The sequence below is a fragment of the Monodelphis domestica genome, chromosome 4 (assembly GCF_027887165.1).
Source record: "Monodelphis domestica isolate mMonDom1 chromosome 4, mMonDom1.pri, whole genome shotgun sequence".
Classification (NCBI taxonomy): Eukaryota; Metazoa; Chordata; class Mammalia; order Didelphimorphia; family Didelphidae; genus Monodelphis; species Monodelphis domestica.
The window spans coordinates 328,671,486-328,690,329 of NC_077230.1; the positions used below are offsets into that span (position 1 = coordinate 328,671,486).

Sequence of the window (18,844 nt, forward strand, 5' to 3'; positions counted from 1 at the left end):
TTATAATAAACGCAGCCTAAGTTAGAAAATATACATTTTACTTTCAAAGTAATCTTAACTTGATAGGATACTTTGAATATAAAGCATTAACCATTACAAAACAATTTTCAAATCTATAATTCAAGCTCATACGGCTATACTTTTCTTCCACATACCTTGAGACTATTTACACATTTGAAAGAGTATTTGCACTTCTTTGACTTCCATTTTCCCTTTCCCCAACTCTTCCTTCCAGGGGCATTTGGGGTATTTGTTGGAGTATCAGGTCGTTCAGTGTTAGGGCCACTTTCTATACTGATAGCATCATCCTGCAAAAGCAAATTGGGAAATATAACTAAAAACTATAGTACTGTATTTAGAAGCAAATGTCATTTTGCTCTTGTGGGACTAATCATTCTTAATTCTTAAAGAAATAATTCATTAGCAAGGTTTGCAAAAATGGAAAGATATCTCAAATTAAGTTTAAAATTTGACTAACTACACATGAGTGGAAAAGGCAATACAAGATAATACAACGGTAGGTACTAGGAGTCAGGAGACCTGGCCGTGCTCTAGTCCCAATTCAGATTTTTTTGGTTAAGTGATCTAACTTTTCCTTCTCAAATTCTATATATGTAAAATGAATAAAATGATGTAGTCATATTTCCCAAACCAATCAATATAGTAAACCAGTAAAATAGCTAAAAATTCTACCTAATATTTCTTTATAGCCACAATCCAGGATTAGTGGGTTAAAGCCAAAGAATCAAAGACACCAAAAGTGGAAGACAAACACACAAAAAAATAAAAATAGGAGTTAGTTGTAAAAAATCAATCTTTAAGTTCTAGAGAGAGTAAGTCTTTGGTAAAAAGCTGCTACAGTTTTAGTTCATAGGCTTGTACTTCAGAAAGATATTTATGACTGAAGCCTACACTGAGTACTCCTGGTGTAACTTTCTCAAATTAGTGACCAGGAATGAGTGAATTTAAAGAATATATCAGATATGGGAATACTAAAATTCCCAAAGTGAGGTCAACAAGGTAACATCTCTTCTAATTTCTTAAATCTTCCTTCAAGCTCTTAAAAGTGATTCAAGTTTTAAAGAAATCCTTGGTGATTGGAGCACATGTATATTTATTTTGAGGGAAGAAAGAGTGAAAGAATATTAAGAAAAATCAAAATGCTCTGATGGTATTCTGGAACCATTCAAAACTAAGTAAAATCTGTATACCCTTAAAGATTGGGGCTTGATTAGACATTGAGTAGTAAACTAGTCTTCCTTCTAGAACAAACTTAAGTCTCCCCAGAAAGATTTCTCCCTTTTCTTTCATCTATAGAGGCAGCTTCCTAATTGCCCTTGATATCATAATCCAATGTCTCAAAAATAATAACCATTATTAAGTTCGTAACATCCAAGTTTGTTCTTTGATACAACTTTAGCTAATTTTGTTTCAAATTTTCTCAGTGGAATCAAGCTAAAGCTTCTTTTCTCTAAATTAAAACCCTCTGCTGATCCTAAATTAGAGATTCCCAAAGTTGCTTTTGTGAGATTCACAACAATATGTCCTCCAATAAAATGGCTGTCATGAAATACAAGACAAAATTAATTTTAACTTAAATATATGCTATGCAAGCATCTTTTTTCCCCCAATGACGCAACTCATAGGGCATTAAATCCATAACGTGTTTCATTTTGGACACCCTAATTCAAAGAAAAAAGATAAACATAGTTTATTCTTTAGAGGGGAATGAAATTTGAAATTTAGGCACATAAGAGAAAATAAATGATACTTTTCCCTGAGTATTCCCCCATTCTTTCACTTTCAAACATCTAAAACCTACCATACTAGTCTCTAAATCCGGAGGGTTGGACTCTAGGGCAAAGGGGCCTGCAATAACAAAAGCTAATATCTCATTAATGCCTATATATTAAGTAAGCAAACATACCTTTTCTAGACTTGATAAATAATACTTCTCATATATACATGTTTTTCTACTATTTTTCAAATGTATGTTGCTGCTGTTGTAAAAATACAAATACATTTAAAGTGTTACTGAACTCATACATCATGACAAATAGCACCTATCTTCTGCAACAACTACTATAATGGGAAGTGTCTGAAACTTTTTAAAGTTAAGAACAGGTGCCCAATACTCAAAAGGATTAGAAACCACTGAGAAATAGGACTTGTAGGCAATTTCTTTGGCTAAAATATCCTGTAATTAGTAACTTGGCAATTTATAGATTTCCCCTTCCCCCCTGCTATTTCTTGTGTGTCTAAAAATTCATTTTTCTTCTAGTTGAGTCAAAATCAGAATCACAGATTGAGTGGCTCTCACAAGTTTAAAGACCTGATCAGTCCCTATCACCTACTGCATGAAACCTTTCCTGATCTCCCCACTGCTAGTTCCTTCCCTCCCAAACAACCTTGTATTTAACTACTATAACTTTTATTAGCTTTATATCTATACTGCATATAATTTTACATGTACTTGTCTCCTTCAGTAAAATGTATTCAATGGTTTAATTTTCTGTGCACTTGTATTGCCAAATAGTCCCTAGCACACATAGTAAGCTCTTAATACTTGCTGATATTGATAATGTAGTACCTTCATTTTACAGATGAGGACAGTGAAGCCCAAAGAGGTTATAACTCACTCAAGGTCACACAAAAAATAGCTGAAAAAGAACTTGCATAATCAACTCAATATCTTTTATTCTCTATAAGGCAATAGTCAACTTGATTATTTTTGTTTCTATGATCTTGACTTTTCAATGGAAAAAGGTACAGGTGTGAGATAAATAGAAAACATTTTATATTTATTAAATATTTATTCAGGATCTTTTATATATGTCAGGTGTCATGGATAAAATGACAATTTGGCTTCGCGGAACTTACTTTCTATCCAATGGAAACAACGATGACATAAATAATAAATAAAGCCTTTTTAGAATGTGGAAGGGGTAAATTAGGAATGGCTTCTTGAAAGAGGTAGTGCTTGGGCTCTGAGGCTTAAAAGAAGTTATGGGATCCATGGTGTAAATTTGAGCTAAAAGAGCATTGTCCATGGATAAAGCATAATCTACGGCCAGGGAAAGAATATTAGATATAGGAAATTATCAACTAGACCAATTTACCTGGAATGTGGAGCACTTTGGGGGTGAGAGTAATGTGTAATCAAACTGGATAGATAAGATTAGAAGTAGACTTTTAAAAAAGGTTTAAAATGTTAAATATAAAGATCTGTATTTTATCCCAGAGGTAATAACCTTTTAGAACAAGAAAATGAAGTGGTGAGACCTGCACTTCATGTTCATGCAAAACATAAATTTCACCTCTGAATTCATTTTATACTCCTAATAGAAAATTTACCAAGTCCTTAGTATACTAGTAGCCAAGGCAGTGAGAAAATACAAAAGTAGCTGTATAAGAAAGTTTCCACTAACAACTTTTTGAACAATAACATATGGACAGCTGTGAAAATATTATTCTCTTTTCACAGATAAAGAAACTGAGGAACAGAGTGAGTCATTTGTTTCTGAAATTTATAAATGTTTTAAGCCAGAACTTGTTCTATAATCTAGGTCTCTTTAATTCTCAGTGCTTTGCTTTCTACCACTAAACCAGGAATTAATTTTTTTTAAAAAAAGAAATGTTTCTCCTGTCTTACTTCCTATAAGCTAAAAGGTTATAAAATGACAAAATTAGTACCTTATGGTTAATTCAGAATATTGCTCACAAAATGTTAGTGAATTTATTACAATTTGTCCCTTTATTTAAAATGAACAATAAATGCTTACAGTACTGAATAGTCTGTTACTTTACCAAATATAGTAAATAGATTAGGACTGGCTTTCCATTGAGGCAACTATCATCAGATTTCTATACTTTCTATTTTCTGGCATTTTTTTTCCCTTCTGGAAATTTTCTGGCATTTTTTTCTTAATCTACAGCACTGTATTTTTAATCAACTAAGAATTATAAAATTATTTTATTTCTTTTCATTCTTTACTCACCCTTCTATTATTCTTTCCCCTAACCTATCTCTCTAACATACAGCTTTGCTTTTCTTTCAAACCTGCTAGGTTTGATTCTAATATTGACTCAGTGACCAGTCAGTAATCGTTTACTAATTATTAAATGTAAAATTAGAATATTGAGTCTAAAATAAAAAGTACTTATCTGCAAATCTCATGCTTTGCTGTCAAAGCAGAGTTGGAGAGGGCAAAGCACATGGGGCTAGAAGTTGAGAACTTAAGATTTGAGTCCAAGTTCTATTGTGTACATTTTTCTGTGATTTTAAAGAAGTCATTTAATTTCTTCAGGCCTCAATTCTTTCATCAATAAAATAAGGGAATTGGACTAAATGATCTTAGAATCCGTTTCCAACTCTAAACGTGACCCTCATTTGTATGTAATCAAGAACATTAGAATATCAGCAATAGAATCCCAAGACCACAAAAATCACAAAACGGGTTGCTAGAACAAAGGAAAACAGGGTCAAAGGAATGCAGAACTGGAAACAAGTATCAAAAATCGTTCCATACCAAAAGATCAAAAAAATGGAAAATCAGGAATGTTTTAGCAGAAATCCCTAGAGAATTTCATGGCTACTTTTGACCATGAATAACCTTTTAAGTTTTCAAAATAAACAAAACATAGCTAAGTCCTCCAGAAATCCAAAAATCAAGTAAATATCCTAGGACAATATTGAATTCATTCACTATTTTTCTGCCTTTCTTCTTCAATGCTATTGTCAATCAGGATATTCTGCCATAAAAATGCTTTATAATGTTAGTTCACAGGGAGCCACTAAAGTTTAAAGGGCAAGAAAGTGATAGTCAGACCTGCATTTTGTATGGAACTTTTAAATACATTTCACATTTGTGTACTAATTTTTACCCAGAAAATCAAATATTTACCCAGTACCCAGTATAGGTCAAGTTTGTAGGGGAAAATAAAAGTAGCAGTATAAGAAATGGTTCTTGCTTACAATCTTGTATTATTCCCATAGCTGTGTAGTTTTATTCTCATTTTGCTTTCACTGAAGAACTGAGACTAAATAATTTACTTCTAAAAATAATTACTGGTTCCTTAAAATAGAAACAAATCTAGAATCAAAAACAAATTCTGAGAAATTGGGGTGCTACACAACTATACACTACACTTAAAAAACACAACGCTAAAGACTCCCAAAATTTTGCTGTGTACATTTTTATATTGTAAATTACTTTTTAAAATTTAAGTCTGAATGCTTTCATGATTTTGTCAGCCACAAAAACTAAAACCTGAGACTGACTTAAAATACTTAAAGACACTATCTATGCACTTCTGAAAAATCAGTTGCTTTAAAATAAACACCAAAATGACTTCAAGACATAGTTCACTATAGACAAACTGAACAAAAAAGAGAGGGCCTGTCCTGTGATTTCCCTAGCACAGGGAATATTCAGGTGAATAAATTCCATTTACCAAGGCAGGATGGCACTTTCTCAGTGATTTACTTTGAGAATTGCCTAGAGCACTAAGAAGTTAAGCAATTTGCCTAGAGTTACAAGCCAATGGGTGACAGTCAAGAATCAGTTTTGAGGTTGGCTCTCTATCCACTATTATGCTGCCTGACATAAGAATGCCAAGGAAAAACTCATTTATCTCCTAGATTAAGTTAGGGTTCATAGCTTCTTTAAAACCACCTATTTCCCCCAGTGACCTATTGAAGGTTCCAAATTTCTTTTACACAGTATTCCTTATTACTCAGATTTAAATGAATCTTCTTTCCTTCTGTTCAGGGTGAGGAATGGAAAAAGGGATGAATCTGGACCACAGGACATGGATTTAAGTCTCAATGTAACCATATGCAAATCATTGCGTCTTTTATGGTCTCAATTTCCTCACCTGTCAAAGTAAGGGGCTGTATTAAATTACTTCTAAGGTCCCTTCAATCAATTTTTTTGATTGATATCAATCAATATTTATTGAGCATCTTATATGTGCCAGGCAGTGTGCTAGCTGTTGGAACACAAAGGTTAAATTAAAATGTCTGTTCTCAATGTGTATATAATCTAGCTAAGACAAGTGTAGACATTCATATAATGCATGTATGAGTATATATATACATTGCTATGTTGTATGCACATACAGTATACATATACATATATATGTGCAAAATGATCGAGGAGTAAATTTTGAAGGTCAAGGGTCAAGAAACTGTTAGGAGTCAGCTGTGCTTCAGAAAAGGTTTCCGCTTGCACTTGAGCTTTGGTGAAAAGAGGTAGAGGTGAGAATATTTTCCAGGAATGGAAGACAGTCAGTACAAAGCTAAGGATAAAAGATGAGAGCAGCAATGAAAGAAGAATTTGTATTAAAAGTTGGAAGGGGTAATGAGAATAACACCTGCTAGAGACAAAAACTTTAATTTGTGGAGGAAAATGTTTCTCAAAGATGGAAGGGATGGTTGGGGGGGGGGGGTACCTAACACTAACTTTCTTTTAGTTTAAATAAAGTTTTCTGTAGTTCAGATCTTCTACGACTTGTTCTCTTCATCCAGATACCATAAATAAGCCAAATCCCTTGAATCTGCTGGGCTCCAGTTTCTTCAACTGTTAAGTGCATGTTGGAAGTAGTTATGTGAACGGCAAAGTTCTGGGCGAGATGAACGACCTGTCAAGTCCACGCCAAACTCCACTTCTCGCCTCGAACACAAGTGCCCTATCCCTCACACTCCCCTCCAGGGTACCGATAAGCCTCATGCCCACGCTTGAACATCCTGCCCTCTTTACACAACCCGCTACGACCTGGGGCATTCCACATGCTTCCTCCATCCTTGAGGGGAAAAGGGGGAAGGAGTTGTAGCTCAGGTGAAGTTGCTTGCCCCTTAGCCCTCCCCTACGAAAGAAATACTTCCCAAAGAGGCCGGAGGAGGGGGGGGGGGGGGAAGAAGGGATAAACACACCGTCACTGTCTCCTCTCTAAATTCTCCTACCCGTGCCCCCCCCCCACCGTGAGGAAGCACGACCCCCCCACACATACACATTCCCCGCTTTTCCCGACGCTCCCTCTCCCAGCAGCCCAGAGGAGCTTCCTCTTCAGCAGACGGCCGCAACCCCGCGGGATGACACTGGTCCCGCGCGGACGTTGGGGCCACGGAGGAGCCTGAATGAAAGGCTTTCCTGGAGGCTCGGTCTGCCCAGATCCCCAAACCCGCGCCCAGAGGCGGAAGCCACTCACGTTCTCGTCTCCGGACAGGTCCGGGTTGCTGTTCTCGTCGCTGCTCAGCTTTTGCTTCTTGGCTGCAGGCATGTCGCTTCCCGCCGGCGCTGTCGAGACTTCCCTCTCGGACATGTTCCTGCGCCTCCCTCCGGGCTCCTGCCGCCTCGGCCGCGGCCTCCGCCACACCGCCGTCAAGCAAGCCCGGCCCGCGCCGGCCGCAAAGCCGCCGCCGCCGCCGCCTCCTCCTCCTCCTCCTCCACCACTACCGCCTCCTCCGGCCCCCCCACCGTCGCAAACCGCGCCCAGCCGCCGAGGCGGGCGGGCGTGCGGCCCCGCCACACTGCTGAAAAAGGGGCGCGCGCTTGCGCGCGCCCGCCCGCGCGGCCTCCGCTCCCCCTCCCCTCGCGGCTCCCCCTGCCTCTCCCTGGCTCACCCTAGCACCCCCACCAACTCCCCACCGCCCGCGCCCGGCTCCGTTCACGCGAAAGGGCGCTGTGGGTCCGCGGGCTTTCGAGAGCTCTTTCCCGCGTGTCCTTCTAAAACCTGGTCCTTCTTTCCCCCTTCCTCACCACCACCTTGAAAATGAGTGGCGGGAATGAAAGAGACTTTCCCTCAACCCTTCCGCCTCCCGAAGCCGTTTCAGCCGCAATTGGCCGAAACCCTGGATCCCCTGACGGGTTGCAGGAGGCTGAGAGCCGCCGAAATAGACCAGACCATTCAACCTCCTACGGCGGGGGAAGAAGAGGAGAAATGCCTCTCTTTCTTGGAGAGGAGGCGAGCGCTCGAAGTCATACTTTCGGCACCGCAGTATTCATAACACTTTGTTTCCCTGATCCGATGCGATCTAATTCCCTATGGAGAAACATAAGTACAGAATCTATCGTATTGATCCTTCGAATCCTCCACCGAAAAAAAATAGAAGTTACCCACGAAGAATTACGCATGCGCGAGGATGCTCGTATGACCCGGCCTCCGTAGTTGGATTGAGCCCGCCCACCCGTGCGGGCTCTGCCCCAATGCTCGGAGCCCCACCTCCTCCTAATTTACACTGCCTTAGAGGTGTAGCGATCGTTACTCTCCTCTAATTCAATCAGAAACGGGGAGAAATTGATTGCTGCAGCTTTGGGAAATCTGCCGGTTATTATTTGCTTTTTTCCCTTTTTGTCCGCTGTTTCTTAACTTCATTTTTGCTATTCAAAAAGATTCACAGGACAGAGTGATCTGAGCCAGGAAGACATGAGTTCAAATACAGCGTCAGACACTAGCTTCACCTCTAGCTCAGTTTCCTCAACTGTAAGAGCATCCACCTCTCAGCGTTATTGTGAAGCTCAAATGAGACAATAGTTGTAAAGCAGTGCTGCAAAAATGCTATTCGTTATGATTATTAAGCTTCTGGTTTTGAGACTGCGGACTAGAAAGATGGTGGTACTCTTGACCGTAATAAGTGATAAAAACCAAAGACAGGTGGGTTGACAGGGAGGGAAGAAAAATAATGAGTTCTCTTTTGAACTTGTCAAGATGAGATGCCGATAAGAGTTTGAAATTTCCAATAGGGAGTTACTAATAGAGAGTTACTAATTCGAGCTCAGAAGAGAAATTAAGGGTCCATCTTTCTCTCCCTCCCCCCTGTCCCTCTCCCTTTCTCTCATTCCTTCCCTCTATCTCTGCCTTCTCGTTTGTCTTTTTCGCTGTCCATCTCTCATCTTCAGTTTCCATCCCTGATTCTTATAACCTATGCACATACCTTTATCACCTTTGCCCAGAAAAAGATTTCACTATATGCTATCATTCAAGTTATCATCCCATAGCTCTTGTCTTTCAGCCAAACTCCTAGAATATTAGCTGTCCACACTTGCTGCCTTTACTGTGCTTTACTTATTGTATTTATTCCTCAGCCTTTTGTGATCAACCTTCTGACCTCACCCCTCAAATGAAACTGCTGTCTTGGAAGTTGCCAAAGATGCCAAACCTTAGGGACTTTTTTCGGTCCTCATCTTTTTTTATTTCTCTGCAACACTTAACATTTTTTAATGTTCTCTCCTTTTGCATACCCTCTTTTCTCTGGGTTTCCACACGCTTTTTTCCTGGTTCTCTTCTTTTTTCCTGGTTCTTTCCTGTTTTTTTTTTTCCTGGCTCTTTTTCTGCTCCTTTTCAGCTTCCTTTGCTTGCTTCCCATCCACATTAAAATTCCGTGTAACCCTCCACTTGTGTTCCAATAATCTGTCTTGGACCTTTTCTTTATATACGTTCTCATTTGATTACCACGTTCATCTCCAGGAACTGAACTATCGGCTCTGTGCAAATGACCCCAATATGTTTACATTTAGCCTCAGTCTCTTTCCAGTCTCACATATCCATCTGCTTATTGGACATTATAGATTGGATGTCCCAAGATATCTCAAACTCAACATATGCAAAACAGAACCTATCATCTTCCCCAATATCTCAAACCCGTGCTCTATTCCTATTTCCGTTAGGGGCACATCAAATTTCCAATCTTCTTCCAATCTCCTTGATATTACCCTCAATTCTTCATAATATTTTTAAGTGCTTAGCACAGTGCCTGGCACATAGTAGGGGCTATGTAAATATTTATTCCCTTTTTCTTCCTTCCTTTACCTTTCCCTCCTATTGACCCTAAGTATCCACTCAGCTGCTAAATTGGATCACTTCTATTTCCACTATATTTCTCACAACTATCTCTTTGTAACTATTCACATAGTCATGGACCCTAGTTCTACCTGACTAATTTCATAATTCCCCTTATAATACTCTCTCTCCCTAAACTAGCTTTTATTTTGTATTTATTCATATATATATATTTGTATTCAAACCTCCTAGATCCATTAATTTGGATTATGATAATTCAACCTTGGGAAAATTTTTTGTTTAATTTTCCTGCTTTTTTGGAGGAGGTATTGTTTCTTTTTTTAATTTGTGAGAATTGATTTGTGTTTTGCATTCCTTGGGAGTAGCTGAGATGCATATGTAAACTGCCCCAAAGCCCATTGGCATAGCACTCTTTCCTTATTAGTGGAGATGAATGCCCTACTCTGCATGAGAGTCACAGCAAAGTTGGTGATAAATGAGAGAATCCCAGCTTTCAATAGTCTGCTTTGGGGACTCTTCAAGCAAGAGTCTTCTTCAAGCCTACAGTCCAGTTGACTTCCAGCTTTGAGAGAGAACATGGAAGAGGCCAACTCCACTTCAGGTTGCTAAAAGAAAAGATTCTGGGAAGACATAAGAAGAGTGGACAATTTTCATTATATCCATATTCCCAGCTTGCTACTCTAGAGACTTTGGGGAGTTTCCTCTTGGGTGAGATCTCTCTTGGTTAAGCTAATTTATCTCACTTCCAGTGGGAGAGTTCCTTCACTCTGTATTATGTAGTATATATTCTAGATACACCTCAGATTTCTGTTTCACTATGATTTGAATAAATGAGTTTCTTCCCTATTTGTGTATATAAATTATAGAAGTGGTATTAGGTAGAAAAGAGATCAAGCCTTGGATATAGAGCTTGAGATCCCTCTTGCTTCCCAAATGACAAAGTAATCAAAAGTTAGTTTGAACTTGGTTGTGTACCCTAGATGAACAATATATAAAAGAAAAGATAGATATACTTCTAGCTAGCTCTCAGAAGACAGCAGAATACTGACCTCTGGCCCCAACCTCCTGCTTCTCTTCCTGACAGGAATAAGTCTCCTCTGTAGAAGACTGGGGGGAGAAGAGATTAGAGGCAGCTATTCTGCCTCTGTTAGAACCACAATCACACACAGAGGCCTTACCAACATGTGGGGTACATTCTATTCATTACATATTATTAGTCTGTGTTGCATAAATTCTTCTTGTAGAGTACTTGTAGTTTACTAGTTTATACTGGAGATAATATCATGGATCTTGCCTCTTAGATGAAGAAAGAGTTAAAGTGATTCTCCTAGCAGTTGCCTTTATTTTGTCTTTCCCTGGGATGTTATCTTATTAAGAAAGTATGATATACTTTGCATTCGTTTCATTGATTTCCTTTCTTTACTGTTCTGTTTAGGGCTTTGTTTTTTTATAACTTTTTGTTTGGAAGGGAGTAGGTGAATGGGATTCTTTCTCTTTTCTCCTAACCACTGACTACATCCCTGGAGAGATTAGAGCAATAGGCGACATTCAACTAGAAAGAGAAATATACTCTGAAGATAATTGTATTTAGAAATAGTCCCTTAAGAGAAGTTTAATAAAAACTCTGTGAAGGGATGATAGTCTTTCAAAACCAGGAGTTGTGAGGAAAGGCATCTTCAGAGAACAGGACTAAAAGAAGTACTAGCTAGGGGCTCTATAAATAAAGTTAAAATCCTCAGAGCTCAGTATAGAGTTACATCTAAAGGCAACTTCATGAAGACAACTGAAAAGGAAAAAGATTTCTAGTACCAGGATCTGTGAGTTATCCCTTTGTTACATGTCATGACCATTATGTTCTAAATTTTATACCACTCTTCCTGTGGACCCTATCTGTGTTTGTGGAAAAGTGAACCTCAGATTTTTGGTCAGGGGAATATTTTATGACTACTGTTATTGCTATGGCTTCTTACTATATACTTTTTTTTAACAACTAATTAAGTATAATGGTTGATTATTAATGGGAAGAATACCAGTAGGGGCTCAAGAGCAATAATAGTAGAAATAAAGTCCAACAAAGTTACCCCTAGAAACCTAAGAGCATTAGTAGTCATCCTCTGGAGAACCAAACATGTTAGTACCTGTTAGAGGGATAGTCCTTAAAGTAATGCTACATATGTATGTGTTGTCTCGTCCAATAGAATGTAATTTTCCTAAGAGCAAAGATTACCTCATTTCTATCTTCTTATCACTTAACATATAGCATAATATCACAATAGTAGGAATGTCATAAATTCTTTGAATAATTTGTTCCTTAATAAAGCCTTCCCTGAACCCTAGAACTGGAAGTGTTTTCTGCCTTCTCTGAGCCCTTAGACCATTTTGTATAAATCTTTCTCTATATTGCCTTGTATTAACATTATTTTGGAACATGTCTCATCTGCCCAGTGTTTCTGGGACACTTACAGCTGCCCTTATTAAGGATAATTTTTTGAGCTTGTCAAGAAAAGAATCCTCCTCTGGAAAATAGTGGTCCAAATTTTGATCAGAGAGTAAAAAAAGACCTAGGCAGGTTCAAACTCAAATTCATATGATTTCAAATTTCAAAAGGCAAGTAAGGAAGCTGAAAAGTTTGTGCCAACATTTTGAAGGTTGGGAAGTCAGTGAGGAATGTAGAAGTCATGGGGACATGGATTTTGAGTTGGAAGAAGCTATTTTGTCCATCCCACTTCCACCCCCATTTTCCAAATGAAGAAATTTAGGCTTAGAGAGGTGATATGATTTGCCAAAGGCTACTCAAGTAATGAGAAGCTAAACAGAGGTTTGAACTCATGTCTTCAGATTCCAGATACAACAATACTTTGCCAGGCTATTGTTCTCTGCTTGAAAAAGATGACAGGCAAAGATTATGAAAAAAAGACTTATTCCAAGAATTCAGGGATGATTTAATATAAGGAAAATTATTAACCTAATCAATAATATGAATAACAAAAGTAATAAAAATCATAACTATATCAAAAGATGCAGAAAAAATCCTTAACAAAATACAATAACCATTCCTATTAAAAAACTGGACATACAAAGGGATTTTAAAAAATGATATGAAGCATCTACCTAGAACAATCAGCAAGTATTATTTTAATGGGGAGAAGCTAGAAGCCTTTCCAATAATATCAGGAGGGAAACAATTATCCATTGACTCCAATATTATTTAACATAGTATTATAAATGCTAGCAAGAAAAAGACATTGAAGTAATCAGAATGGGCAAAGAGGTTGTAAAGATTAAAATTTAGGGGAGACTGAGGCAGGTAGAAATTAGTTTCTCTCTGCAAGGAGTATTATATTTTATGAGGTTTATTAAAGGTTGAGAATTTAAGAATATACAAGTAAGAAAAAACACGTGCCTAGGCCAGAGGCTTAGACAAGACCTCACCTACATTATGGAAAGAGCCACGTCTGCCCCAAAACAGAAGTCCAAAAGAGCCTGCAAAAGCTTTTGCAATCAGGTTAAATACCTTCTCCATCTCGGCCCAGGTGAGATTACAAAGCATTCTGGGGAAGTGGAGCAAAGGCTTGTGGGGATTGAAGTCCTGGATTCCAATCCATTTTTACATTCCTCCCTTTGATTGTTGTTGGGATGCGAAGTTTCCCCAAAAAGGATCATGAGAACATAATCAACTTAAACATTACAGTAATTTGAGGATAAGAGAAAAAAAAAACAAAAAACCCAATAACTGCTGGACAAATTGACAAAAAGCCGTTAGGGGGCAGTCCCCTTTTGGCATAAAAGTATACATACAAATAAATGTTCAATCAACCAAACCCAAAGTTCAATTTTGTGCAACTTGTGGTCTGGAGGCTTCTTCATGGTGGCTTCTCCAACAGTTCAGTTCTGGATTCAGAGAGGTATCATCTTTCTTTATCTAAAATTCTTCTCAAAAGGAATTTAAACTTTGCAATTTAAATAATGATATTTTTTACATTCCCCCCATTAAGAGGGTGATTGACAAATACAGACTCACTTAGGGATGCATGGCTGAGGTATGAGGTATATGAATCAATTGGTAAGAGATATTAAAAAGATATCAGAAAAATCAAAATTAAAAAAAACTGGATGAAAATATAGACTATCAAAGTCTTATGTGTAAAAATTCCAAGTAAAAGAAAAATAAATCTATAACAGGTCCTTGAATCAGGGCCTAATTAAAATGATCGAAGCAATGGTGCATTTACCCAGTCAGTAGCCAGGACTACAGAAAGTTGCCACACTATGAGAGGCAGAAAAGAAAGGGACCAGATTATAGAAGCCAAGTAGGAGCCAAGTTTGGGGATACTCGTCTGTGAGTATCTTCAGAGTGAGTGTGGACACAAGGAAAGCCTATGTCGTAACAACATGTTAAACACAGTAACCTCGAGTCTTTACACTAGGTTCAAGACCTTTGTATTGGCCTAGAAGTGCATCAGTTTGCAGATTACATGATGGTATATGTAGAAAATCCTAGAAATTCAACTAAAAAGTTAGTTGAAATTATTAATATTTTAACAAAGTAGGATATAAAATAAATCCACATAAATCATCAACATTTTAATATATTACTGACAAAGTCTTGCAAGGAGAGATAGAGATACTCTATTTAAAACAACCACAGATAGAATAAAATACCTGGGAGTATACCTGTCAAAACAAACCCAGGAACTACATAAACATAATTATAAAACACTTTTTACACAAATAAAGTCAGATTTAAATAACTGGAGAAATATTGTTCATGGATGGGCAAAGCCAATAAAATTAAAATGATGATCCTACTAAAACTAATCTATTTATTCAATGCCATCTCAATTAAATTACCCAAAAAAGCATTTTATTGAGTTAGAAAAAATAATAACAAAATTCATTCAGAAGCCCAAAAGAAGTAATAAAAAAAAACCTATAAAGGAAGGTGGTATAGCAGATTTCAAATTATACTATAAAGCAGTAATAATCAAAATTATCTGGTACTGGCTAAGAAATGGAAAAAAATTATAGACAGCCTCATAGAGATCTCATATCTAAAATATATAGAAAATATTATCAAATTTATAAGGATAAGAGCCATCCACAAGTGGGCCAAAGATAGATAGATTAGTGGAACAGAACAAACATACAACAAACAGTAATAAAAGATAATAGTTATCTTCTATTTGGCAGAAGCATAAATCCAGGTTTGGGGCATAAGAAATCACTATTTGGTAAAAATTGCTAGAACAACTAGAAGCTAATTTGGCATAAACTAGGTAAAAAAAAATTATAGATAGCCTCTTAGAGGTCTCATATCTAAAATATATAGAAAATGTCAAATTTATAAGAATAAAAACCATCCCCCAGTGGGCAAAGATAGGTGCAGCCAATTTGGGTGTGAAGAAAACAAAGTCACATATAGCTACATGAAATATATGAAAGAATGCTCTAATTTATTACTTATTAGAGAAGTGCAAACCAAAATAAATCTCACCCCATTTGACTGGTTAAAATGGCAAAAGGGTGAAATAACAAATTTTGGGAGGGATGTGGAAAAGTGGGGACATTAATACATTGTTGGTAGAGTTGTGAACTGATATAACTATTTTAGAGAGCAATTTAGAATTACACCAAGAGTTAGAAAACTATGTATGCCCTTAGACTAGCAATATTGTTGCTGGGTCTGTTTCCAAAAGAAAATAACCCATATATTCCAAACTATTTATAGCTCCTCTCTTTGTAGTGGCAAAGAATTGGAAATTGAGGGGCATGACCATCAATTGGGGAATGGCTAAACAAATCACGATATGTGATTGTGATGGAATTCTACTGTGCTATAAGAAGCACTGAGCAGACTATTCTTTTTTACTTAGAACTACGATATAATGAATAGTGAAGTTAGGTGAACCAGAGATCATCATACACAGCTACAGAATTAATGCTGGAAGAATAAACTGTGAATATTCCCTGCAGAAAGTGAACTGAAAGATTAAATAAAACATGAAAGACAATTTATATGATCATTCATCTCCCAGACAATACCTTCTGAGATCCAAAGAGGGTGGGGAGGGACTGGGATACTTGTGGGTGGGAGTTATTGGGCAGAAATGAAGAAAATCAAACTAAACATATGAGATTTGATTTTGTTTATATACAATTTTCTTTTCCTTTTTATATGGAAATTAACAGAAAATGATTAGTGTACAGCCCCCCCATATACATGTATACATGTACATATATATATATATATGTACATACACACACACTTCTGTACTACTAGTGATGATATCAGGAGAAAAAAGGGGAAGCCACATAACATGCTCTCAGCAGGTTCAGGTAGTCATCTGAGGCAAATTTATTAGAAGGCTATAGATGGAATTTGCCCAGGATATTAGGCATAGATGAGTTTAGACCTTCATATCTGGAAGAACGATCTAGAATCTTTGAGAAACAGGAAATAATTTTACGATATCAAAAACAGAATCAGCAACACAGAATTAAAAAGCTCTATCATATAGCAGCCAGATGGCTATTTCAATAATACAATGTTCAAAGATGTGCAAGGGATGAATGAGAAAAAGTCAATTAATAAACATTTTTAAGTGCCTGCTATGTGCTAAGGCACTGTACAAAATACTGAGTTACAAAAGCAAGGCAAAAGACAGCATCTGCCCCTGAAGAGCTCACAATTTAATGAGGGAGACATTAAGTAAACAACTATTTACAAAAAAGCTATCTACAGGATAAACTGGAAATCAACAGAGGGGAGGCATTAGAATTATGTAGGATGGGGAAGGTTTCCTGTAGAAGGTGGATTTTTAGTTGGGATTTGAAAAAGGAGAATGAGGAGGGAGAACATTTCAGTCATGTGGGACAGCCAGAAAAAATGTCCTTAGCTGAGAAATGGAGTCTTCTTTGTGGATCAGCATGGAGGCCAGTGTAAATGAACTAAATAGTACACAGTGGGCAGTAAGGCATAAGAAGACTGAAAAGGTAGAAAGGGAGTAGATTAGGAAGAGCTTTGAATAGTACACAGGATTTTGTATTTGATTCTGGAGGTGATAGGGAGATGATGGAGTTCAATGAACATGAGAAGGTGACATAATTGGTCAAGTGCTTTAAGAAATCACTTTGGCAGCTGAAAACTAGATAGATTGGGATTGGGAGAGACTTGAAGCAGATAGATCCACCAATAGACTATTACAATTCTCTAATTGTGAGGTAATGAGAGCTTACACTAGCAATATCAAAGGAGTAAAGTGGGTATATGTGAGAAATATTGCAAAGTTAAAATTGATAGGCTGTGGCCACAGATTGATACAGGAGGATAGACAGGAATCAATCAACTCTTAATTTGTGAGCCTGGGAGCCTGAGATAACAATGGTACACTTCAAACTAATAGGGAAATTTTTAGTAGGGACAGATTTAGGTGGAAAAATAATGAGTTCAATATTGCATTTAAAAATCTGAGATATCTAATTTGAGATGTCTGAAGAAGGTTGGAGATGTAAAACTGGAGATCAACAAAAAGGTTAGGGTAATATAAGTTAGTATAGATTCATTAGCATATTAGAATAGATCATTATTATAGAAACAATCATTAAATCTTTGGGAACTGATGAGATTGGATGACTAAGTGAAGTAATATAGAGGGAAAAAAGAAGAACATCTATCACAGAGTCTTGTGGTGCATTCGTAATTAGTGAGCATGCATACCACTTCTGGGTTTATACCCCAAAGAGATAATATAGAAAAAGACTTGTACAAAAACATTTATAGCCGTGTTCTTTGTGGTGACAAAAAAAAAAGGAAAATGAGGGGATGCCCTTTGATTGGGGAATGAATGGCTAAACAAACTGTGGTATCTGTTGGTGATGGAATACTGTTTTGCTAAAAGGAATAATGAAATAGAGGAATTCCAAATGAATTAGAATGACCTCCAGGATTTGATGCAGAGTGAAAGGAGAAGAACCAGGAGAACCTTATACACAGAGACTGATACACTGGCACAATCAAATTCTCTACTATATAAAAATTAAAATTAATATACAATAATTTCAAATGTTATCTTTTATAAGATTTAGTAATGATCACTAGAAGTAACAAAATAAAACCACATGGCCATGGCTAATCTACCTGCTCAAAGAGCTCACTTCATCAATGTCCAGACCCAGGAAGAAAAGAGGGTTAGCCACAGAAGACCAACCTATTTATTGTAAAAATGAAGATTTTGAACCCTAGACTTCAATCCCCAGAAGTCCTATATATATAATACATACATACATACCTATATATATATATACATATATATAATTCCCTATAATCTCACCTGAGTCCCCACACTGGCAAGATCACAATTGGTATTTAAATGGTAGTAATGCCTCCCTCGCTCTCTTCCATTGCAATGATGTAGCAAGTAAACTAAGCACGGGAATTTTGAATGGGCTAATCAGCCATGGGCACATGGTTTTTATTTTGTATCCTTGATTTCTAATAATCCTGAATAAACCTCATAAAATATATTTTTATTATTAGATATAAATTAATTTTTACATTATCCCTTGTCTACATCAGCACATAATGACAGGAAGTCAGTGGGTTCCTGGGAAATCTAGTTCAAAGCCACAAGATTTCCAATTACACAACTAGCAGCAATGCAGTGATCCAAGACATTTCTGAGGGACCTATGAGAAAGAATGCTATCTACATCCAGAGAAAGAACTGTGGGAGTAGAAACACAGAAGAAAACCAACTGCTTGATCACATGGGTTGATAAGATGATTGGGAATGTAGACTCTAAACAATCACCCTAGGGCAAATATCAATAATATGGAAATAGATTTTGATCAATGACACATGTAAAACCCAGTGGAATTGGGGGCAGCTGGGTGGCTCAGTGTATTGAGAGCCAGGCCTAAAGATGGGAGGTCCTAGGTTCAAATCTGGCCTCAGACACTTCCCAGCCGTGTGACCCTGGGCAAGTCACTTGACCCCCATTGCCTAGCCCTTACCACTCTTCTGCCTTGGAGCCAATACACAGAA

The 18,844-nt window shown here is 37.3% G+C and overlaps 1 protein-coding gene across 1 annotated transcript in view; it reads right to left on the reverse strand.

The window, feature by feature from the left end:
• Positions 1–7,524, reverse strand: part of EED (embryonic ectoderm development) — a 33,874-nt gene extending 26,350 nt beyond the window's left edge. Inside the window, exons 1-2 of the mRNA XM_001376730.5 lie at positions 7,210–7,524; positions 156–308 (exon numbers count right to left, since the gene is read on the reverse strand). Coding sequence (XP_001376767.3) covers positions 156–308; positions 7,210–7,323 — 267 coding nt within the window. The 5' untranslated portion in view covers positions 7,324–7,524. The remainder of the gene's footprint in view (positions 1–155; positions 309–7,209) is intronic.
• Between the last annotated feature and the right edge of the window lie 11,320 nt (positions 7,525–18,844).